This window comes from Mycteria americana, chromosome 1 (genome assembly GCF_035582795.1).
Source record: "Mycteria americana isolate JAX WOST 10 ecotype Jacksonville Zoo and Gardens chromosome 1, USCA_MyAme_1.0, whole genome shotgun sequence".
NCBI classification, from domain to species: domain Eukaryota; kingdom Metazoa; phylum Chordata; class Aves; order Ciconiiformes; family Ciconiidae; genus Mycteria; species Mycteria americana.
Window position 1 is genome coordinate 2,880,684 of NC_134365.1, and position 12,653 is coordinate 2,893,336.

At 43.6% G+C, this 12,653-nt stretch overlaps 1 protein-coding gene across 3 annotated transcripts in view; it reads left to right on the forward strand.

The window, feature by feature from the left end:
• The first annotated feature begins 713 nt into the window (after nucleotides 1-713).
• Nucleotides 714-12,653, forward strand: part of CHCHD3 (coiled-coil-helix-coiled-coil-helix domain containing 3) — a 160,748-nt gene continuing 148,808 nt past the window's right edge. For all 3 annotated transcript variants that reach the window (XM_075516292.1, XM_075516372.1, XM_075516452.1), the window contains exons 1-2: nucleotides 714-874; nucleotides 2,804-2,891. In XM_075516292.1, coding sequence (XP_075372407.1) covers nucleotides 791-874; nucleotides 2,804-2,891 — 172 coding nt within the window. In that variant the 5' untranslated portion in view covers nucleotides 714-790. The remainder of the gene's footprint in view (nucleotides 875-2,803; nucleotides 2,892-12,653) is intronic.

Genomic DNA, 12,653 nt, shown 5'->3' on the forward strand with positions numbered 1-12,653 from the left:
AGATAGGCCATGGGATCTACAGGGGGGATTTTACTCGCAGAACAGCCAGATCCAGATGCAGTTTATTATTGTAGGCCGAAAAGAAAATGTATTATGCGTTATTAACATTATTCATCTCTTGGAAAGAAAACTACATGCCCAAAGGGGCTATGCTAATGGTAATTTTATGCCGTTGTGATGTGGAAAAGGGGATGAGGCATCAGCTCAGGCCCAGAGCTCCAGCAGAAGCCTGAGGCACTCACCCCCCACCGCGCCATTAGCGTGGCCTCGCTGAGGGAGGGCAGGAGCACACCCCCCCTCAGTCCCATGGGGACAAGGAGAGCTGGGGGGGGATCCTTAAAGTCCCCTCAGAGCGGGGCTGTGTCCCGGAAGAGCGCAACGGGCCATGAGGGACGACACTTCCCGCGCTCAGTGCGGCCCGGCAGCCAAAGCACAGCCTGGGGATGGAGAGAACTACACTACCCAGCGGGCACTGCGCAAGCGCACAGCTCCTGCCCCCCCGCCTCCTGCCGCTAAGCTTCCTGGGACTTGTAGTCTGCGGGCCCGTGAAGTTTAAACCGAAAAAGTTTCCGCACCCTTTCCGGTTACCTCGCCGCTCTCCAGCGGAGGTGCGCGGTTTCCATGGCTACGGCCCCGCAGCCAATAGGAAGTAGGTTTCTACGGTCGAGGGGCGGGGTGGGGCGAGCGGCGGGCCAATGAAAGGCGGCGTTGTTGCGGGGCGGGCTGGCAGCGGGGACAGCGAGTCTCCTTGGGGCTGTCCCTGGCCGCGGCCTGGTGGCGCCGGGCGAAGATGGGCGGCGGCGGGAGCAGCACCCGGCGCGTCACCTTCGAGGCGGATGAGAATGAGAACATCACGGTGGTGAAGGGCGTGCGGGTGAGAGCGGGGCTCCCCCGGGGCTTCCTCCGGGCCTGGGGTTCTCGCCGGCACCCGCAGGGACTCTCGGGGCCTGGCTCGCCCCGGGCTGCCCCGAGCTCGGCCCGCCCCGGTCCCTCTGTCGTCTTTTTCTGCCTCTGCGCCGCTGGCACCTGCCCCTGCAGCTCCGTCCCCTCACGCCTCGCGGTTGCTCTCCTCCGTTTCCATCCCTTCTCCCGCAGTGACCTCCATCCCTTTCCCACCCCCGGCTAGCTTTTTCAGTTGGGTCTTTTAGGGGGACCGGCGAGAGCCGTGGTGCTCAGGTGCGGTCTGGAGGCGTCTGCCGTGGCAAGAAGCACGCCGTGAATAGGAAGCTGTCATCGGGGAGCCTTGCCCCCAGCCTGGTTTCCAAAGACGGGCAGCAGAACAGTTGTAGGAAAGATGTGTAACTAGAAGAGCTTGTTTTGTCTTTCTTTGACCTCTACATGTGAGAGCTCCTCCTTTTCCCATATTCCGTTCTCTTACATGTGGTATGTCCGACTTCCTCTGTACCTGCAGAAGCATTCCCCTTCTTTCCCTATTTATGGCATGCCGTTGCCTGTAATATACCAGAAGATAGTTTGTGACACAAGGCAGTTTGAGAAGTCTTGCAGCTTAGAAATTTTTCAATGGAAGACACTGTAGTTCATACCGGGAAGGATAATAAATTGTCTTTCATTGCTGCTCCTAGGGAGGAGTGTTGCAGAATGAACCATGAGAGTAACAGCTGCCTAATTCAGCATACTAATATTTTTCAGTTCTGGTCAGTTAATGCTCTTGGGCAAATAGGTGACAGTAATGTAAGTGTTCACAGCAGAGTTCATCTGCTCTGGCCCATGCTTAAATATTGGGAAGGGATATTGGAATTTCTCTAAAATATCCTGGATCTTGAAATATGGGCAACAAAAACTGAATTATATCATGGGTACTGGAAGGATGTACCTTTGCTAAATAAATGTTAGTCAGTAGAGCATCCAAAAGTGGGATATACATTACTGTTTACATACGTAAAACTAACTGTGTGAAGTTAAGTTGAGAGTTTTAAGGATTGGGTTAAGAAATCTTACACTGAAGAAATTTTACACTTCCATATTAGATTACAGATTTTAGCAAAACCTTTGTAACACAGATTTCTGCCAGTGAGAGATGTCACGCTGTAGGTTTAGTAACGAATTTGCTAATTAAAATTAATTTTCAGTCAATTAATTTCAGTCTATATTGTGATAGAGTTGATGTTCGAGGAAACCAACAGAAAGTTATAAGTTGGAAAACAAAAGCTTTCATGTTATGACTTTAATGTCTGTTAATTTTTTCTGTGGACTACAATAGATCTGAAACTGGGCATTATTCTTATTCTCAGTTTGATTCTGCGTAATTTGAGACAGTATTTTTGTGCGTGCACGTGTCAACAATAGAACGAACTTAGTGGTTGACTATACGTGCCCTGACCACTTGTGTTGCACAAATACTTTTAGGCCTTTATCAGGATGAAGTTCCTCCTGGGTGAAGTGCCCTGCACCTGCACAGTATGGTATTTGACTGTCATCCAAATAACTGAGAAAGGCAAGAAGGCTGATTAATTACAAGCAACGTGTCAAAGGGTGTTGTTTCCTTTATCTTTTCCTGTATCCTGTATTTTGTCATATCCGTTTCTTGTGTTCTGTGAAAGCCAAAATTATCTTGCTCAGCCTGATTGATGGCACTCAGAGATGAGCGCTCACCCCACAACAAAGGGGAAATACAAAGTTTATTTTGCTTTACTGATAAAATTTTAGCAGCTGTCATATCTTATTTTGGGGCTCTGTGCTCCTTTTTTAAAGTTTTACTGCATTTTTGGTGGAAAGAGAGGGATAATGGGGATAAAGGAGGAGATGCAGTCTGACTCTTGGGGTTGGGGGTTGTATTTTTCAGCTGTCTGACAGTGTCATTGATCGTATGAAGGAACCTTCTTCACCCAGTGGAAGACCACAGTCTCAGCACCGATCAGCATCTGGTGCAGGTATGTGCACCCTTTCTGTTTTTTTTTAATGAGAGGAAGAAAATCAAATGTGCCTTTCAGAGCATTGTAATGAATTCATTGCCATTTCGTAGAGATGATTTTTTTGACATTAACTTTTTTGCTCATCTCCTTTTGAAGAAGGAAGTAGTTTGTAGGCTTTTAGAGGAGTTATATAAGTCTTTATTTCCTTCTGACTGACATTAAAATGTAAAATGCAACTGTTTACTTTTTAAAAAAAAAAAACAGAAGAAGCAAATATCTGTTCCAAATATGTATTGAGTTCTGAAGTGAATATTCTTGCGTACTTAATGAACACTAAATTTTAGTATAGTGAGCTTCTGTTGAAATATACTTAAGCAAACATGAGAAGAATAATATGCTATTTTCCTATCATGGAATAGTGGAAATAAGTCGCATACAGTTTATACAGATCGATGGCTCAAAATGATGGCTTTCTTAACATTTTATATTTCATTATTGAGGCCCGTTCAAATGCGTCAAACAGGCTTCGTGCCAGGCAGCCCGTACTCTAATTTAAAATAGTTCAGCACAGTGAACACAACGTAGCTACTGAAGGAGTGAAAATGAACGGCAGAGACTGGAGCATGAGATTTATGTTTGGGACTATGTGAAACCTGTAAGGTTCAAGTAAGGCTTCTTATCAGTGCTCCAGAAATATTAATGATATCAGTATTCCCTAAGGCATTGTGCCTCGATAATTACAAAAAAAATCGCACCAAAACTCAACACACTGATTAAAAACAAGTCCTGTGGCAGTAGTGGGCCTTGCAGCAAGACTTGAATGAACAGAATGCAGCATCTTTTGGCTAAAGCGTAGGAAGTTGGTTTCCGGTTGCTGAATTGAAGGTGTCTATGGTGTACGTGTCTATCGAGCTGGGCTCCCTCTGTAGGCAGTAGAAAGAAAAAAGATGTTTTTGGGGACGATTCATCTGGTTTATTTGAGAATTCTACTTGTGGATGAGATGAATTGCCCTCTAGGAATACTGGGGTGAAGAGGTCAGATGCTTACATCTGACCGTGTCAGGCAAATCCAACACGGGATGTTTTACAAATATTGGGGCTCCCAAATGATGCTGTTTTAGAGGTTTGTTTTTCCACTTTATGAATAGGAAGACTGTGGCATAGTGGAGGCAAAGAAAATATCAGTGCTAAAAATTACTTAAACTGTCACCTGGCTTGTGAGATGTAGTTTGCTCAACAAAATTGCTTAGAATGTATTGCTTCCTTAAGTAAGGTTTGTATGGAATAGAGCTGTCATTTCATGCACGGACTGCCAGATTGTCCATCTTTTTTTCTTTTTAAATAGTAGCCTTCTCATCATGTATATGTATTTTACTGTGGTGAAGAAATTCTTCTAGGTATAGGATTTATATAACATAATACTTGCACATCCTACCTACTTTCGTGGTGGTGCTTGTTGCTTTTTCATCCTTAAACTAGGCTTATGGAAGTAGTCTTGTGAATAAGCATCTGTGACTTTTGGGCTGTGGTGACTAGAGATGAAGCCTGTAATATCTCATAAGTCTTTGCTAATTCACAGTATGTACATATCTGATCCTTTTATTTTGTTTCTCTTTGTGTTGGAAATAGTGCTTTTAAAAAAAATTTTATTTATTTATTGAAAGGCTTAATGAATTGCTTGACCCTTCGCAAGGTTGAGAAACCTTATGTGTACTTTTGCTTTAAGAACTAGTGATTTAGCTGAAGTACTTGTATTTCCCCAGGCAAGTATAATCAGTGTTACACCTCAGTTGCTAAAATGATATGTATTTAAGAGGATTAAATTATACTTAAGTACATGTTACCTTACCATCCATTCCTCTTTCATTGAATGCTTTTTTTATGAAGAATTACAAACTATTGAATTTCTTTGATGCTGTAAAAACAGTCAACCTATTTATTTATTTTGTAGCTACATCTAAGTTGTCAGAGTCTGCCTTTCTGATAAGGGGTCATTACAGGAAGGGCACTCGCTTCAAAGCTAGTGCTCTGGTCACTTAATATTGAACTACTCTGTCAATGGCTGTGGGGGCTGGATCGCAAATCTGGAGATCTTCCTTCTGTGATGCAGCAGTGCCGGAGCTTGGTTTCTTGGTAAAGCCTCTCGCACCGTTAATGAGACGCCTCTCTCCAGGCAGCTCCTCCCCTCCTGTTTATGAATGTGGTGATAGAGACTTGTTTTTCTGACAGTGGATCACTCACGGCTTCTGAAGAGAGTTTTCCAAGGATGGTGGTGTTTGGAGGCTGGCCCTGGCTTTTGGATTACCAGCTGGGCAACTTTTGAACTTGACAGTTTGTTAGCCTGCATTTATATCTTCTAGGCAAATAACACTTTTCTACAAAAACAAAAAAGATGTCTAGAGGGAGAAACATCAGAGCTATTAAAAACAGCCCTTGCTTTAAGTCAAGTCTTTGATAGCTTTTGGTGGAGGAATAATGGATTAGACTACATGAAAGAATGTGTATCTTGTTGCTTGCCAATATGTGATGAATTTATTGACTTCAGTTTGGGGTCCGAAAATGAAATTACATACACTTACAATGAAATCTGACATCTAAATACTATGTCTTAAAGCATCCTAGCTTGCTTGGATCATTTTTTGACTTCTGAGTAATATTAAATGCACTAAAATATTTAACAAGTGTAAAATCTTTAAAGTATGTCTGTAATTCCTAAAGCAATATTGATGAGAAGTAATTTGGTCAGACAACGAGTACTTTTTTTTTCTGAGTGTGTGTTATACCTAAAGCTTTAGTCATAACAGACAAAGGGAATGGTTTAATTCATTTTAGCTTAGTGGATATCTGAAAAGCTAATAGTCTATTATGGAAAAAAAAAAAACAAATGCTTAAGTTATCGAGAGTCTCTGCATCTCAGCCATTTTTTTCCCTTTGCAGAAACAGATTATGCTGAGGTTACAGAGGATTTTTCTCTTTTCTTTTTATATTTGTAACTGTATTATCTGTTATTGTTACTATACTGTCCTCATGAAAACAAATTGATAAAGGACCTGTGTCTTAAAGTACTATGTATTGTGTAGGTGTGTAATAAAGTGAGCACCGCTGATGCCTCCTCAGAAATTGGGTTAGACCTGGCATGTTTCCAGTGGAGAAAAGTGTATTTCTTAGCCTTGTTCATTTGTGTGGAATGATGCCTTTTAATTGTGTACTTTGTGTTGGTGTCCATGTCTTCTGGAGGAGTTTCAGTGGCCCAGGCTATCTTGGCTCAATCAGAAACGTATAGGGAACTATTGTTGAGATGTACAGGGATAAGTATTTGAAGAATTAGGTCCTAGTTGGAGATGCAACCAGGATTTAACTGAACTTTAGGAGAGCAAACTTCAGCTTATGAAGAGAGCTAGTTGGTGGGATCCCATGAGAGGCAGCTCTGAGGGATAAGCTCAGGAAAGCTGCGAGGTCCTTAAGGACAACCTCTTCCTAATGCAAGAACAGTCCATTCCAGTACTCTGAAAAATTAATTGATATATCAGGAAGCTGGTCTGGTTAAACAGGGAGCTCATGATAGAGCTTCAGTGTAAAAATGAGGTCAGCAGGAGGTGGAAGCAGAGGCAGACTACAAAATGTGTGGATTGGTGGATGAGGGGAGGGCAGTAGGTGTCATTTACCTCAACTTCAGCAAGGTGTTCAACACTGTCTCTCCCAATATTCTTATATCCAAGTTAAAACGTTGCGGTGTGGATGACTGGACAACAAATTAGGTTAAAAAAAAAAAATGGTTGGATGGTCAGGGTCAGAGGATTGTGGTTAATGGGTCATACTCCACTTGGAGGCTGGTATCATGTGGGGTTCTGCAGGAGTTTGTCCTGTTTAACAGCTTTATCAATGTCCTGGAGGAGAAGATGGAGTACACGCTTCTCAATGCAGATCACCCCAAATTGGAGGGACAGTCAATATGCTCGAGAGCAGGGCTACTCTCCAGAGGGACCTAGACTGGCTGGAGGAATGAGCCAACAGAAACCTCAAGAAATTCAACAACGACAAATGCCAAGTCCTGCACTGAGGAAGGAGCAATCTCTTGCGACAGTGCAGGCTGGGGCCTGCCTGTCTGAGGAGTAACTGCTGAAAAGGAGCTGAGCATCCTGGCAGGCAGCATGGTGTGTGTGAGCCAGCTTTGTGCCCAGGTGGCAAAGAAAGCTAAGAGCATCCTGGGTTGTATGAACAGGAGCCTGTCTAGTAGATAGAGGGACGTGATTATCCTCTTCTATTCAGCACTTTACAGATCACATCCTGAATACTTGCATCCAGTTTTGGGCCCCCCAGTAGAAGCCATTGATCAGCTGGAACAAGTTCAGCAAAGGTCAGGGACTGGAGTGCCTTCCCTGTGAGGAGATGCTGAGGAAACTTGGCTTGTTCAAGGTCAAGCAGAGAAGGCTTTGAGGAGGCCTAATATCAGCCTTCCCATACCTCTGGGGCTTATTGAGAAGCTGGCAACAGGCTTTTCATGGTGATGCATTGTATGAGGACAAGAGACAGTGGACATTGAAGCAGGAGAGGTTGAGTGGCAATAAGGAAAAACTTTGTCATGATGAGACCAGTCAGGCATCGGAAGAGGTTTCCCAGCAAGGGTATGCAGCCTCCATCCTTGAAAGCTTTCAAGATGTGAGTGGATAAACCCCTGAGCAATCTGGTCGAATCTCAAGGCTGACCCTGCTTTGAGCAGAGTTTGACAAGATGACTTCATGAGGCCCCTTCCAACCTGAATGATTGTGTGATGCTGTGATTTAATGGTAGGGTCTAAAAATAAGTTTGCCAAGTGCAACAGAGCATTTTAATCCTTATATCATGAGAAGAGACCATTGTTACCACCTAGGATGGTCTCTTGCCATGTGCAGCCCAAGAGAATGTGGCTGAACTCTTACACTGTAGTCGTTGCCCTTGTTCCTTGTCTGGCTTTTAGGAAGATTTTTATTTGAAGAATTACAGCATGTACAGATGGTACCAGTAATTGTGGATAGTCAGATGTTGCATGAAAAAAAGTAAAACTGGGATACCTCATGATAAATGTTGTGGGAGGCTCTGTTTTATTGCTTGTAACTTTGAATTGTTTTGTATTTTCATTTTTTATGAGTATGTGGAAGTTTACGGAATTTGGCTAAACTTATGCCTGTTAATCAAGAATCCTCTGCAAATAAGTCCTGTTAGCTCTGTGCCCTTTAATGTATTATTTGTTTTCATCTACTTTTTTGTTGCAACAACGCTTTCTTTACATAAGCTGAAAGATGAAGTAAACTCATGTTTCTGTGGTTTTATTTTGTAGAATTCCTCTTATTTTTAGAAGAGGAAACCAACAGAGACTTAGCGATGCCTGGGCTGATTCCCTGCTGTTTAGTTTGCTGTGAGACACCTGAAAATCTCAGGCAGTTCCTGTCAGCCACTGACATGGATTTGTGACCTTTCTTCCTGTAGCAGCAACCATGAGGGCTTGATCTCTCCATTTGGTAGTGTTTATTTTGCCCTCCTCTAGGTACAGCTTTACATCTCTTTAGAAGGAGGCTTTAAAGTTAACTGGTACTGAAAACCTCTGTGAAATAAATAAAGTAGGAAACCCCAGTCAACAAATTGAGCTGGTCTGTGGACCACTAGTAGCCTGGAAGGCCACAATTTGCATCTTACAGAATAATATTGGGGTGTTTTTCAATAGTGTACTTGTGGTTTTGGTTTGATTTCCCTCTTACTGGGGGGGGTTTAAAAAAAAAAAATGTTTTTCAGAGGGATGCAGAGATATTTGTGAGAAATACTGATGACTTGTGATAGGCTTTTGGTCTGAAAAATCTTGGAAGCCTCTAACGTAGCTGTTACGGCAGGAATATATTCCAAAGAATATTTGGCAGTTTTGTTGAGTAAGGTTCATCCTACTGCCCTTGATAAAGGAAGTAGATATATGGTGTAATACATTGACATGTAGAAGAAGGACAGCTTCATCAGGACGTCATTGCTTCTGACACCCAGGCAGTAGTCTGCTCAGGGTATATGTTTTTTGATGCTTGCTCAAATTTAGATCATGCATTGGGTATTCTTTCATATGTGGTGCTGCAGTGCTCACTCCTGCTCTCCTGTGGCTTGCTATATTGCCACTTAGTTGTCACCAAGTTTCTTGAAGATAACTTTATTTTCAGTGATGTATATTGATAGTCTTTGGGTTAAGGGTTCACTATTGATGGAAGTATTTTATTATCAAAAGGTGAAACGTCTTGTAACTCACTAGACTGCTAAAGATGCCAAACTTTTAATGCTGTCACTGTAGCAGCAAATCTTTAGTTGAGTCTGACATTATGTCACTGGATTGCAGGGGTATAGAGAAGATAGAATTATGCATGGGAGATGAAGCAAGTATTGCATAAATTAAAGTTCTCACTCTGAGTGACATGCAGGGTGTTCTGTGAATGCTTTCAGGTGGCTGGGTATGTCCTTGTAAAATGATACTGAAATTAAAAGGAAAAGCTAGCAAATAATGTGACTTGTACATTTGTTTTTGTTTTAGTTCATAGTAATCTGGAGTTCAGGGCAGTGGGAGGGCTTAGTTCACTCTGTCCTTAAAGGACAGTATTAGCCTCATCAAAAAGATAGTGCATAATTAATGGTGGGTTGGGTAGACATGATGAAAATACTAGAGAATTGGCTAAAAGCCCTAATGTAATTGTTTAAAAGACTTGGATTGTTGAATATGGAAAAGGTACATAATTGTATAAGAGGAACATCTAGAACCTTGTGAATGCTCGTCTCACTTAGGAGCAGAATTTTTTTAAGGTGGGAATGCAAAAACCTTGATGTGCCTGTCATATTCTGTTGTACCGTATTCCCAATGTTTGTCCAACTGATAGAATCACAGAATCGTTTAGGTTGGAAAAGACCTTTAATACCATTGAGTCCAAACGTTAACCTAACACTGCCAAGTCCACCACTAAACCATGTCCCTAAGCACCTCATCCAAACGTCTTTTAAATACCTCCAGGGATGGTGACTCCACCACTTCCCTGGGCAGCCTGTTCCAGTGCTTGACAACCCTTTCATTGAAGAAATTTTTCCCAATATCCAGTCTAAACCTCCCCTGGTGCAACTTGAGGCCGTTTCCTCTTGTCCTATAGCTTGTTACTTGGGAGAAGAGACCGACCCCCACCTCTCTACAACCTCCTTTCAGGTAGTTGTAGAGAGCGATGAGGTCTCCCCTCAGCCTCCTTTTCTCCAGGCTAAACAACCCCAGGTCCCTCAGCCGCTCCCCATCAGCCTTGTGCTCCAGACCCTTCCCCAGCTTCTCTGCCCTTCTCTGGACACGCTCCAGCACCTCAGTGTCTCTCTTGGAGTGGGGGGCCCAAAACCGAACACAGGATTTGAGGTGTGGCCTCACCAGTACAGGGGCATGATCACTTCCCTAGTTCTGCTGGTTCCACTATTTCTGATACAAGCCAGGATGCTGTTGGTTGCCTTGGCCACCTGGGCACACTGCTGGCTCATACTCAGCCAAGTGTTGACCAACACCCCCAGGTCCTTTTCCACCAGGCAGCTTTCCAGCCACTCTTCCCCAAGCCTGTAGCGTTGCATTGGGTTGCTGTGACCCAAGTGCAGGACCTTGCACTGAGCCTTGTTGAACCCCATACAGTTGGCCTTGGCCCATCGATCCAGCCTGTCCACATCCCTCTGTAGAGCCTTCCTTCCCTCCAGCAGATCAACACTCCTGCCCAGTTTGGTGTTGTCTGCGAACGTACTGAGGGTGCACTCGATCCCCTCGTCCAGATCATTGATAAAGATATTAAACAGAACTGGCCCCAACACAGAGCCCTGGGGAACACTACTTGTGACCGGCCACCAACTGGATTTAACTCCATTCACCACCACTCTTTGGGCCCAGCCATCCAGCCAGTTTTTTACCCAGCGAAGAGTACACCCGTCCAAGCCATGAGCAGCCAGTTTCTCCAGGAGAATGCTGTGGGAAATGCTGTCAAAGGCTTTACTGAAGTCTAGGTACACAACATCCACATCCTTACCCTCATCCACTAAGTGAGTCACCTTGTCATAGAGGGAGATCAGGTTAGTCAAGCAGGACCTGCCTTTCATAAACCCATGCTGGCTGGGCCTGGTCACCTGATTGTCCTGTACGTGCCACGTGATGGCACTCAAGATGATCTGCTCCATAACCTTCCCTGGCACCGAGGTCAGACTGACAGGCCTGTTGTTCCCCGTATGCTCCTTCTGGCCCTTCTTGTAGATGGGCATCACATTTGCTAACCTCCAGTCAGCTGGGACCTCCCTGGTTAGGCAGGACTGCTGGTAAAGGATGGAAAGGGGCTTGGTGAGCACTTCCACCAGCTCCTTCAGTACTCTTGGGTGGATCCCATCTGGCCCCATAGACTTGTGTGTGTGTCTAAGCGGTGTAGCAGGTCACTAACCATTTCCCCTTGGATTTTGGGGGCTTCATGCTGTTCCCTGTCCCTGTCTTCCAGCTCAGGGGTTGGGTACCCTGAGAACAACTGGTTTTACTATTAAAGACTGAGGCAAAGAAGGCATTAAGTACCTCAGCCCTTTCCTCATCCTTTGTCACTATGTTTCCCCCCTGCATCCAATAAAGGATGGAGATTCTCCTCAGCCCTCCTTTTGTTGCTAATGTAATTCAGTGTAATGCTAATTCAAAAGTAGTGTTTTGATTCTTCGCTGAAATACCATTTTTGAGCTGTCATCAAGACTGCGCCTTTGGGCTGCCGACTTCAATTGCGTTTTGAGTGCTGATACATCCTGCGGAACAACAGATGTTTTAAACAAATGTCCAAAGGTAGAACAAGAACGGATGGTAAAAGGTGTTGGAAGTTCTTATGCAAATGTCATGTTTTAAAGCTGTAGTCTGATGTTACAACTAACCTCATCTAACATTCTCACATCTGATCATGTCTGTTCCTATAATAACTTGGTGTCCAGTGATCTAAACCATCCAGAAGCACCCTACAAGAAGAGTTTTGTACCAGCTTAGCTCCCTCAGCTGAACTTTGTGTGTTCAGAGAAGGGAAGCAGGAGCACACACAGGAGCAATAGTGTCACTTTTCTTTTTTGGTGACAACCACCTTTTGGAACAGCTTTGCAGATTGTGTCAAACTTAAGTTTTTCTTTCCTGAATCAGCTGCTTGAGCAACTTCACCACTGGTCGTTCAAGTGCCGGTAGTGGTGGAAGGGAGTAAGCATGATTGTGCAATTAATGGAGTTGGACGGTGCAGGCATGGCTCACGTGGTCTGGACTGGATCTTCAGAACGAAAGTGTTGCAAGGTGAAACAATCTGCAAGCTTTTGTAGTCTAGAATTATTTTTTTCCCCTCTAATACGGAAATAATATTTTATGCTGTTCAAGGAAGGATTAATGTTTTTTTTTCCTAAACAAAAAAGAACTTTTTACAGGTAAATTAGTAATAACAATTAAAAAAAGTCAACCCAACCAACCCTCTGAAATACCTTATTTATATCTTAGTATAGTAGTGGACTGCATGAAATACAGACACTTAAATATGCTCCAAGAAATGACATTTGTGTTAATGTTAACCTGGAGTTTGACATGATAGAAATGTGGTTTAAGTTTGATTGTGCAGTTGGAAGACAGGCCAAATGTAGAAGAGGTCTCTCTGTCTCTCCCTTCCTCTCTCCCTCTGTTTCTTTCTTTCATTGTAATGAAATGATCATGTTCAACTTACTATAAAAAAGTGGTCCGTGTGTGGGAGGCATTTAAGGCTAGAATTGCAGTAA